Source organism: Anabrus simplex, chromosome 6, assembly GCF_040414725.1.
Source record: "Anabrus simplex isolate iqAnaSimp1 chromosome 6, ASM4041472v1, whole genome shotgun sequence".
In the NCBI taxonomy this organism is placed as follows: domain Eukaryota; kingdom Metazoa; phylum Arthropoda; class Insecta; order Orthoptera; family Tettigoniidae; genus Anabrus; species Anabrus simplex.
The window spans coordinates 11461902-11474589 of NC_090270.1; the positions used below are offsets into that span (position 1 = coordinate 11461902).

At 43.5% G+C, this 12688-nt stretch overlaps 1 protein-coding gene across 1 annotated transcript in view; it reads left to right on the forward strand.

Annotated features, from left to right (window-relative positions):
* Positions 1–3249: 3249 nt before the first annotated feature.
* Positions 3250–12688, forward strand: part of Dnaaf5 (Dynein axonemal assembly factor 5) — a 612890-nt gene continuing 603451 nt past the window's right edge. The window contains exon 1 of the mRNA XM_067149642.2: positions 3250–3888. Coding sequence (XP_067005743.2) covers positions 3267–3888 — 622 coding nt within the window. The 5' untranslated portion in view covers positions 3250–3266. The remainder of the gene's footprint in view (positions 3889–12688) is intronic.

The window sequence follows — 12688 nt, forward strand, 5'->3', positions numbered from 1 at the left end:
ACACTTATCCGATTACGCTTTAATCACGCTCTGACTCCGGCTTATAAATTCAAATTAAAGTTAGTGGATTCACCCATGTGTTCATGTAATAATAGTATGGCCGACATTAATCACATATTCTTTCAATGTTCCCATTTCGCCCTACATAGAAAACGTTTCTTCCACACTTTACGCTCGCAAAACATACAAGTACCCACAACAGTCACTCGCCTCGTTCAACAGCCTACACCTTCACTTGTTTTTGCTATTCAAGAATGTTTGGATAATTGTAACATTAAACTCTAACTTCTTTTGACTAGTGAGTCTTATGAGCTTCTTAACTCGCATCTTCTTCTTCTTCTTCTTCTTCTTCTTCTTCTTGAAAGGTGTGGTTGGACTCATGTGTTATCGTCCAGTCACGAAAACATTAATTACTTAACACTGACACATGTATCACTCGTATTGTACTTTAAAAAGTAATTGATAGAAAAAAAACCCATTCCGTAGGAGTCACACAAGAAACGATGATAACATATAGACAGAGGGTAAAGAGATTTATATCCTACCAAAATTATGATAAACATTTTGCAATGGAAGAGAGAGCATAAAGAGACTGTCAGAGGATTATAATATAATATGTGCATCATCAAGAAACTGATTTATGCTGTTCACAAGAGTAGGAGTTAGAGAGGATAATAAACACGAAATACTTGTGGGGAAGGGGATGCCCATGTTAAGCAAAGAGGATAGGAAGCGCTGGCGGGGAACATCAAAAGCAGGACATTGTAACAGAAGATGATTACTGTCAGTATCAGACAAGCCACAAGCACAGGAAGTTGGGGGAGGAAGATGAAAACGATTTTTATATTGGGGAGTAAGGGCATGATTAAAACGTAGACGTATAATAGATGTGATATGGCGCCGAGAGTACGTACCATAATAAAACCACGGTTTAAGAGGAATAACAGGTTGTAATTGATGATAAAAACATCCTCCTCTACATAACTGTCTTGTCTTGTCTTGTCTACATTATTTAATGGGCTTCGCTTGAGAGCGGTATACCCAGCCACGTAACCGAACAAAGAAACCAAAGTATGGAGGAAGTGGACAAATAAAGTCAAAAGTGTAAAAAAGGTGGGAAATTAAGGAATGAAACAACACGACTACACAGGAAAAACACAAGGACACAAGGGGACTAATCTTCACACCAAAGCGACCGATACTTGGCGACTTTCTACTAATCACAAACAGACCGGATCAACACCGAGGGGAGAAAGAAAGGTATCGAAACTACTAGACCGGGTGGGAGAGAGAAAAGAAATGGATAAGGTAACTACGGTTAGATATCGAGAATCGAACACGTCTATATTGTGGTACCGCGAAGTTGGGAATGAATATTATATGAGGTACATATACAACCATTATCAGAGGGAATACGTGTTATTTGGTTACATTACTACCGGCATTCCTGGTAGACCTATTCTGTGAAGCAACAGAAGATTCGAGGTTGCGTAAAAGAGCCACAACTTCCTCCTGTATAGTAAGAAGCCTTTTTGACCATGTGGCATCGTGCTCAGCTGCCGTAGCATACGCCCCAAGTTTATCGGAAATAGCTGGAATTAATTTCGAAACCGGGTTCGAAGCCCGGGATGTTTCTGGCCTTACGGTCGCAGGCGACACAGCCTGCTGGGAAGGAAAGGGAGTGCTCGTCCCGGATACAGAGGCAGTGGAAGATATGGCAGTCGTAGCCGAGGGAGGTATTTTGAGGAGTTCACGATATCCCTGGACATCATACCCTGGTGACCTATCCGGACTCGGAGTGGGGGATGAGACAACCGCCGTAAATTTACGTTTTCTGGGCTGCTGATTCTGTAGAACCGGCGCAGATTTCTGGAGTGGAGGAAATTGTTGTAGGGTCAAAAGGGGACTGAATCTATTGGACACTGGGGTAAAAAAGGACTCGGAGGATAAAGGAGAAACTTCCAAAGCCTGCTGTTTTTTCATAGCCTGTTGTCGTTTATGTTCTGGGCAGTGTAGAGATCCTACGGAATGCTCCCCGGAACAATTTAGACAAAGTCTGGTAGGATTCTTACATACTGTAGTTTCATGATCTTGTGCGCAATTGGCACATCGAGGAAGTTGAGCCCTACAGTTTTTTCTGGTATGGCCATATCGTTGGCATCGTCGACAGATAGTCGGTTGAAAAACAAACGGGTCGACCTGGGTTCGAACCCGATAAATGGAGACGAAGGCAGGTAAAGTCTGGCTACGAAATGTGAGTTTAATGGTGCCAGTTGGAAGATAACTGACCCGGCCATCCTGAACGGAGAGGCGGTTCATTCTCTGAGCTCCAACGATAGGGGCGGTCGATTCAGCAACCTGACAAATTTCCTCTACGGACAAATCTTTATCAACCCCTCGAATAACTCCGATCTTATATAGTGAGGCGGAAGGAATAAACGCTTTAAGATTTTTTTTCCTTTAAGATAGGATTGGTGAGAAAGTTATTAGCTTTTGTGCTTGTCTGAAACTCAATTTGAATCCTATGGCGACCTCGCCGAGCAATTTGAGTAACACTTGAAAATTTACGGTCATAAAAATTTTTCCCAAAGCCATGGGATGTATACCGCCCAATTTCTTACTTACATCAATGGCCTCCACGAATACTAGATAGGGGCCTTTATGGGTATCATCGTATGTCTGCGTTTCAGGTTTAAGAGCATACACATCAACCTTAGTAGAGGAAGCACGGTTACGATCCGATGGGGTTGGGTCATTTAACACAAGTGTATTGTCCATAGAGTACTCACGAGTATCAACTTCTACAGACTCCTCCTCCATACTCTGACCCCCACTCGACTCCGCCATGATGTGGGGAGTGAGTTAGAATTTAAGACATATAATACAAAACCTCGTACCGCTCCCAAGGAAGCTAAGTAAGACGAAACGCTGAACACCCGATAGTCACACGTCCACTCTCCAACGTGCCCCACAGGCAACTGCTACATAACTGTAAGTCAATCTCTTTGCTGTAACCTATGAAGACGTCACGTTCTCGACCTGTAACCCTAGTGTTTCTTGAGTGTTTCTACAAGTGTTGATCAACTCTATCCGTCATAAGTAAAACTCAGTCTGTTTCTCTTGAAGCTTTGTGATAAACAAGTGTTGCGACTGGGTAATGGCTTTTTAGCAGCGCCCAAGAAAATAGCAAGAAGAAGAACCTGGCGTAGTCAGGGTAATGTTGTTTACAAATGGCTGAAGTTGGTCGGGTTATGTGAGTTTGCACCATGCCCGACACTGACATTCTAATATCAAGTTCGTCTTTATCTAAACTTTGTAGCAGTCTACAGAGTAATGATAAGAAGAAAAGGAAGAATACTCTTCTGGAACTCCGTCATTCCGTTTTCAGCGAAAATTCTGATATGACAATTGAAGAAAGGATACAGCATGTATTTAAGTCTGTCTTACGTTGTTTATCGGACCAGGTTGAAGCTTGTCGAGAACTCGCTCTGACCATTCTGTTAGATATAGTGAAATATGTCCCTGAGGATGATGTGCAGTATTTGACATATATTATACCAGTTTTACTCCAAAGATTAGGTTGTGATGAAATTCAGGAAAAATCAGAGGAAATCCGCTTGTCATTAATGGAATTTATTCATTTTATGCTTCGTAAGTTCAAGCCTAGTGATCTTGCTTGTTATGTAAATGATTTATTGCAGATTTTTACTAGAACTATTGTAGATCCTTTTCCAAAAGTGAAAACGGCAAGTTGTGAATGCGTCTCAGATTTAGCTAAAACAGTTCCTGCACAATTTTACTCACGTTGTGAAAGTGTTGTCAAACCTCTCCTGCAGAATTTTTCTCATCAACACTCGAAAGTTCGCTTCGCAGCAATTGCAGCCATAGGTGAGTGTTTTGTTCTGTTCAGGTTAGTTTGTGTCCGACAGTGTTTCATTTGCAGAGACTTAACCTTTAATTTTCGCCAAGATGGCCATAAATCAAATGCTTATAATATTTAGGTAAAAGATAAGAGTAGGGAAAAAATCTACCTGAATATATGCATGGATGTAAATCATGTGTAGTATGGAAATTGGAAATGATAAACTTGTGTTCTAGACTGTCCATAGTGTCCATTTGCATATAAATCATTACTTTACTCCTCGCCGTCCTGTACTCACTACATTCAGCTGCGCGCAGAAAGACTTTGGTTTGTTTGCACGCTCGTGGACTTCTTGGGAAGGATGTTGTCAAGCTCTGCTCAGTGCTGCCAAACTCTGTACTTAGGAACTAATTAGTGAGTGATGCTTCGAGGACGTTAGGATAGGATCTGGACTGGTTCTTGCCGTGCGGACTGTTAGGATAAGATTTGGACGGTTAGAAGCTGTGAAGCGGCCCTAGGCATCTAGCTTTGTGTGGAGACACGATTGGTCTGGACTGGTTCTTGCAGTGCGAACGGTTAGGATGGGATGTGGACAAGACCATTGGTTTGGCAAGCAAGGGGGTCTGTGCTTTTATTCAGCCAGGGTTGGTAACACAGTGTATTTATCAGCATTGATGGCAGTGACATCACATTCTGTACACGTAGACCAACAAGAATGCAAGTAGCTATTTTAGCCATGGACGATAGCAGGTGCTGCTCTTCGTTAGGTTATAAAAGTAAATGTACTTGTGCGGGTAGGATGGTGGGTTCTTAGACATCGCAATGAACACATCTCTCCTCTAAAAGGACTTCCAAGTAAGACTTGCTTTATTTTCACTTCCTTATAATGTTATAAACGTTGGGCTGCGGGATGTAAAGTTTTACTGCGTATAATTTAAAGGATGTAGTTAAAAAATTGTGTATTCTTAACACGTACCTTGCCCCCCTCCCCCAAAAGCATCTCTGGTAATGGTTTTGATATGGTTTACAGTCAGATCTCACGGTCTGATAGTTCCGAAAGGCAGATTTTTAACTATGCACTACACAAGTTGTGCAGCATTGTAATGGAGTAGAAATGATACAAATCTTACATGGAATTCCTTTTAGAGAAGAAATGTGTTCATTCCGATAGCCAGTGACCCATGAAGCCGCCCCCAGAAGTAGGCTCCTATATTTACTTTTATAACCTACCGGTAATGAAATGTAGCAAGTGCCATTCTCCTTTGCTTGACCCCAGTCTCGTGGTTATGTCAATTGCTGCACCTAACAATGTACAGCAATCATCTTCTCTCCAGTTCCTAAGTTGGCAAATTGGCAGCCTTTTGCACTGTACGATCACAGTCGTCCCAAGAAAGAAACAAACGGCAGTCATATCATGTCGAGATGTCTGCACTGCAAATATTGGCTCATGCTACTAAAGTTCTGTAGTACAAAGTGAAACTTTGCTCTTCCAGGATCTTGGTAGTGTATTCTTTAGTAGCCATGATGACTGAGTCATTCCCTGTATTAGCAAGATCCAACGTATGTCATTCTTCGTTATTGACTGACAACCTACAAAAGTGAAGCTTATCCAAGAACAATGAACAATGTAACCTCTACGGCCCACCGACTTACAGTATCATGAAATAGGTGGTGGCACAAAGTCTTATGTCAGAGATTCAGGCCACAGACATCCAGTTGGAAGCCGGAGACCTGTTTTGTCAGCTTCGATGTTCTCACTCTTCATAAAAGTACCAAAGAAAGGGGTTTGTAGACCACATTGCATAGATTTTCTGAAAACATCACGACTCCATGGGCAGTCCTCTTTAGACGGCATCTGTGTAATCTGGTGACAAGCAGACGTCTGAAGAGCATAAACAGAAATATTCAATTCACAATGGACATAGAAAGCAAATGTAAGTTCCTTTTTCTTGATGTTCTGGTGATAAGGTCAGACGATTTAAACTTGGGACACAGTACATTGCAAGCTGATCAACAGAGACTGCTATCTGCAGAAGACTACCAATCATCACCTGCAACAAAAATACAGGCTGATATAAAAGCTAGTCACTGTGCGAGAAGAATTTGTGAAGCACTTAAACAAGGAGCTCAAACCACCTCAATATGGCCCTGCGCTAACGGGTACAGCCATAAAGATTTACAGCGAGCACTCCATCCCCGGCATCCAACAAGTAGGGAGAAAGAAGTTGTGTGGCCTGTCTGCTGAACGTTGGGAAAATAACTGACAGGATAGGGAGGCTACTGAGTCCTATGGAGTAAAAGCCATATATATACGTACATACATACATCTTCATTATAGATCATTATGCCTTTTAGCATTCATTGTGCAACCTCTGTGAATTTATTAAATGCTGCCACAGTCCTCGATTTGTAATTAGTTCTGTGGCCTCATTTAGTTACGTACCTTATATGAAATGAAATGTCGTATGGCTTTTAGTGCCGGGATATCCCAGGACGAGCTCGGCTCGCCAGATGCAGGTCTGTCTATTTGACTACCGTAGACGACCTGCGCGTCGTGGTGAGGATGAAATGATGATGAAGACAACACATACACCCAGCCCCCGTGCCATTGGAATTAACCAATTAAGGTTAAAATCCCCGACCCGGCCAAGAATCGAACCCGGGACCCCCTGAACCGAACGCTAGTATGATGACCGTGCAGCCAACGAGATACCAAGTCGAACCATCGTCGTATTTGTCTCCCTCTACTTCTCGTACTTTCCATAACAGAGTCCATTATTGTCCTAGATAAATTATCCTCGTCCATTCGCCTCACATGACCCCACCATCGAAGCTGGTTTATGCACGCAGCTGCATCCCGTTGAGTTCATTCCTAACTTAGCCTTTATCTCTTCATTCTGTGTACCCTCCTGCCATTGTTCCCACCTGTTTATACCAGCAGTCATTCTTGCTACTTTCATGTCTGTTACTTCTAACTTATGAATAAGATATCCTGAGTCCACCCAGCTTTCACTCCCGTAAATCATAGTTGGTCTGAAAACAGACCGATGTAAAGATAGTTTTGTCCAGGGGCTGACTTCCTTCTTACAGAATACTGTTGATCGCAACTGCGAGCTCACTGCTTTAGCTTTACGACACCTTGATTCAATCACTTACTATATTACCATCCTGTGAGAACACACATCCTAAATTCCAGAAATAATCTGCCTGTTCCAGTTTTGAATCCCCAGTCTGACATTCCGTTATCTTCGATTTCTTATCTACTGACACCAGTTTAGTCTTGGAAAGGCTAATTTTCATATCATACTCATTACACATATTTTCACATTCCACAATATTGGATTGCAGTCTTTCGGCACAGTCTGCCATTAAGACCAAGTTGTCAGCATAGGCCAGACTGCTTACTACATTTCCATCTAATTGAATCCCTCCCTGCCATGTTATACCTTTCAGCAGATGATCCTTGTAAACTGTGAACAGCAACAGCAAAAGTGAAAGATTAACCCCTGTAAGTACCCTGAACCAAGAACTCATTCTACCATCAATTCTCACTGAAGCCCAATTGTCAACATAAATGCCTTTGATTGATTTTAATAATCTACCATTAATTCATAGTCCCCCAGTACAATGACGTCTTTTCCCTCGGTACCCTGTCATATGCTTTCTCTAGATCTATGAAACATAAACATAACTGTCTATAATTCTCATAGCATTTTTCAGTTACCTGGCACATACTGAAGATCTGATCCTGACAGCCCCTCTGTGGTCTGAAACCACACTGGTTGTCATCTAACTTCCTCTCAACCACTGATCGCGCCCTCCCTTCCAAGATGCCAGTGAACACTTTGCCTGGTATTCTAATCAATGAGATATCTGGATAGTTGTTGCAATCCTTCCTGTTCTCTTGCTTATGGACAGGTGCAATTACTACTTTTATCCAGTCAGAAGGTATGTTACTAACACTCCATGCTAATCTTATTATACTATGAAGCCATTTCATCCCTGGCTTCCCACTATACTTCACCATTCACAGGTCGTATTTCATCTATTCATGCTGCTTTGTGACAATGGAGTTTATTTACCATCCTTTCCACTTCCTCAACCATAATTTCATCATCATAGTCCTCCTCTCCATGAGCTTGGTTGTTTGCGAAGTCACCAGGAAGATTTCCTTTTACGTTATGTAGATTTTAAAAATATTTCCTCCACCTGTCCAGTGATTCCCTGGGATCTGAGTTCACCTGATTTACCCCTAACACTGTTCATTTCCTTCCCCCCCCCCCCCCCCCCCCCCCCCCCTTTCCTAAAATTCTTTATTACTGTCCAGAAAAATTTCCTTGCTGCTTGATCTTGCCTTTCCAGGTTATTACAAAAATCTTTCCACAACTTCTTTTTGGATTCATCAAATATTTGTTTTACCCTTTTACATTTACTAGCTGCTCTCACTTTATCATTCCTCCAAAATGTTTGCTTTTTCCCCATCCTTACACACATTTGTTCTTAGGTATTCCCTTGCTGTTTCTACTACAGCATCCCTGTATGCTACCCATTTTCTTTCTATATCCTGAATCTGCTTACTGTCCACTGTTCGGAACTTCTCACCAATGAAATCCATTTGATGCCCCATCGCTGACCAACAGCCCACTGATGATCCTCCCGGGGCGACCCTGGCTTTTATAGAGTTTTGAGGCTCGCGTGTTCTGTGGCCAGCACTTCCCGGGAGGGTGCATCGGCCGATGCGATGTCGATGTGGCATCGTCCATTGGACATTTAGCGAGGTGTAGATACGAATTGAGGGGTGAGGAGTCATCAAACCTGGAAGAATTCGCCTGAGAGAATGTGACGGGCCAGGAAGACCGGTCACCCCATAACCCAGCTGAGCCACGAAAGGTACCCGGCCGCCTGTTGCAGCTGATATGGGGACAGGTCTGACAGCGTGCGCACAAAAGAGGGTGCGCTGCTGTGTCGCATGGTACATGCTAACCTCTTGACTCGGAATCATCTAGACGCTAAACTCCTGGGACAGAAGCTACTGCACAGCGGTGGCCCAGTGTTGCGTGACGGACGGGGCCAGGCTATGCCCCATCAGCAGGCATGTCCAGAGATACCGGCGCCCCCGGTATAGGATACCGTAAGGGAGCCGAGTATCACGGGAGATAGGGATCTGAAAGAATCCCGACTTCAAGTCGAGCTTGCAAGCCAGGTGGTGAGGGGGGATAGAAGTGAGAGCCTGCCCTGGACCTTGGAGAGGGAAAGAAGGGTGAAGTATAAACAGGGTCCAGACGCTTAGGTCGTATATGACTCGCGCCACCCCTGATTCCTTGGGATGCCGGGCTGAGTGGCTCAGACGGTTAAGGCGCTGGCCTTCTGACCCCAACTTGGTAGGTTCGATCCTGGCTCAGTCCGGTGGTATTTGAAGGTGCTCAAATACGTCAGCCTCGTGTCGGTAGATTTACTGGCACGTAAAAGAACTCCTGCGGGACTAAATTCCGGCACCTCGGCGTCTCCAAAAACCGTAAAAGAGTAGTTAGTGGGACGTAAAACAAATAACATTATTATTATTACGATTCCTTGGGAAGGAGGAACAGGCGGAAGGCCGACGAACACTCTTCCCTCTCGATGATGCCAGATGTCACCAAGTCGTCGATGGCCTGGTCCATGAGATCAGATGTCCGGGTGTCTCGGAAGATGGTGGGCGCTTCTGGTGGCTTTGGGAGAAGGACCCCGCGCTGCAGGATGCGGGAGGCGTAACGGCCCACTGGAGTGTCGGCCTATGGGACGGCGGCGGCAGGAGGAACTGCAACAGAAAAGTAGGTTTGATCCCAGCTGGGCAGTAAAGTTTCTCAGACATCCTGGAACTAGTACATCCACCCGCTTTGTATGAGCCGAATTGAACCAAACAGGGCTTGCTTATTCTGCTGCAGAGAAACTGACAGCCAAAGCAGATGTCCTTGGTACTGTTGGATGTGTGAACCACTTGGTCGAGCAAAGTTTACGAAGGATATTGTTCCGGGCTGAGACTTTTTGCCCAGTATTTATGCAGTGTGCCCCGTATGTTAGGGCCCACTCCATGGTGACTCTCAAGGTACTTTGGTATAATAATTTTGTGTTGCTATTTCTAGCCGAGTGTAGCCCTTGTAAGGCAGACCCTCCGATGAGGGTGGGCGGCATCTGCCATGTGTAGTTAACTGCGTGTTACTGTGGTGGAGGACAGTGTTATGTGTGGTGTGTGAGTTGCAGGGATGTTGGGGACAGCACAAACACGCAGCCCCCAGACCATTGAAATTAACCAGTGAAGGTTGAAATCCCCGACCCGGCCGGGAATCAAACCTGGGACCCTCTGAACCGAAGGCCAGTATGCTGACCATTCAGCCAACAAGTCAGACGGTACTTTGGTTAAAAAGACCGTGAAGCATAAAGGCTTCTGAATTACTGAGGTCTGCTAAAGACTCAGCAGGTGTGTATAAATTCCCATGCAGCTGCGTATCGCCACCTGACACAGCTGGCCAAGATCACTCGCTGTCAGCAGGCCATGACACGCAGTACAGTAGCAGCTTCAACCATCAGGAGGAATCTGAACGGGTCAATAAAGCTTCGCTTGCATGTAATGAAACCAAATGGTCATAAGTCAAAACTCTACAGGAATTTGGATCAAGCTTCAGTATCCACTTTGCCTTTTCCTGAAGCCAAGTGGTCCACAAGCGCTGTTTTTCAGATTGTTCTTCCTGCTGTAATTTCTTGATGGGTACAGTACTTTCGCATCCATCTCTTGGCACAGACCAGAGTAAAGTGTAACTTCCGCCAAAGTCCCAGTCAACATCCATGGCTGTGACAATATGGAAGTTGCTGGAGTATGGGTAGTGCTGAGTAATGGCATTCAGAGCATGACTAGTGCATTTGAGTGTTATGAAAGGTGCTGCTCATAGGGTCAGTCGTGCTGCAATAGTACTTTCTGACCCAGTGAGGAAAGCAATGGCAAACTACCTCACTCCTCATCTTGCCTAGTACGCCTCATTTTGGTGCTGCCATTGGTTTTTGGGGTTTCCTTATAACCGCATAACCTTTGGTGGTGCTATCTGAGGATCCAACCAGCCTCTGGGCTGATGACCTAACAGACACATTCCAAAACAATAGCTCTCTGCCTTTGTATAGAACTCTTATGACGGATTCTCTCCAGGATTCGGGAATTATGTGGGTCTCAATGCATTTATTGAATAGCCGAGTCCAGGTCTGCGTTTTCTTCAAATACTCATAAAAGATTGTGTCGGTGCCAGGAAGTTTATTGCCCTTGGCAGCATCGATTGCTTCCGCTACCTCTTGTGTGGAGATTGTAAAGATTTTTGTTGCTGTCTGTGTATCTTATTCAGGTCTTGAATCATCGTGGTGGAGTCATTTCATTGGTTTGTGGTTTCTGCACATTGAAGGAAGGTTTTCCTTATTTTTCTAAAAAGTGATTTATACTCTATGTTCCAGTAGGTCTCACCTTGTAACATGGGTGTTGCTGTGTTTGTGATTGCTGCTTGATCAATGTGTTCTCTGTAAATGTTATCTTCATCAGCTTTAATTTCCTATTTGTTTTGCTCGGTTATGTGGGTGTCTATTTTTCTATGTTCTGGTTCCCGTTTCAGTGTGCCCCTCTGTAGTTCAAGTACTTCGTGCTTCCTTATTGCGTTCTTTCAATTTACACTTAATGAAGCTGTACCGTTGTGACATGTGCGTCGTTGGTCAGCTAAAAACCTTAACGTTCCAAGTATTCTAATACTTTTGTGTGTTCTGTTTGTATTTGTTTTGCATTCAGATACCACTCCATTCCATTGTCAGTTGTTGTAAATGCCTTGTTGATACAGTCTATGATTTCTAAGTACTGTATGGAGTTCTGTGGGTTGCCATTGTGTGTTGTTCTCCTGTTGTTTGCACTTCACTCCTGCTATGTCTCAGGTTCTTTGGTCTCAGTTTCCTGTTGCTTTCCTCACTGGGCCAGAAGTTGCTATTGCACATTATTAAAATCACTCAACATTACCAAAACCAAATATCTCAATGCTGGCAGCAAAAGTAGTGTCCTTCATACTGCCATATTCATTGTTAAGTCACTAACTTAGACTTAGAAGTTGGTAATTCATCATTTCCATTTCATAATCGCTGCTTTGAGGTGACTTTACTTTTAAGTCGCCAATGTTCCATACTAAGTAGGCTTCGAGATGAGAAAACTAATAAACTGGTGTAACTTAGTTAATTTTGTAGAACATGTTGAAGAGATCCAGCAAATTATTCAGTTTATTGCATAAGAGATGCACAGAAACCAGTTGAAATTTGTACAGAAAATGAGTTCAAAAAACAATATAAATTCAACAAACGTACAGTATACTAACAATGTTTGAAGACGAATTAATACAAGATAATAAAAGAGAATTACCCTTTCCTCTAATTACACAGTTTTTATTTCTTTATGATATTACGCAGCAACAAGCTGGCTTCGCAATAGTGTCCGCTGTTCTTCTCAGTACCCGTCCAAACCATCGTAGACGACTCGCTCATTTTGTCTTGAATCAGTGCAACACCAAATCTCTCCCTGTTGGATTCGTTGGAGATGCGATCCAGTTTAGTGACACCAGCAATCCGCCTCAACATCTCCATCCATGCAGTGCGGTAGGTCAGATAAATGCTTGATTCGAGATTATTTTTCATCCTCTGGTGTATAGGTTTTGCACTTTCTACTCATTGTTAAGATTAATGCATTGTTATGGTAAAATAGCCTTGCACACTTCTATGGTTTTTCAGGTAACATCCAACTTGATTCCATTGATTTGCGAAGAGTGAGTTAGCCCT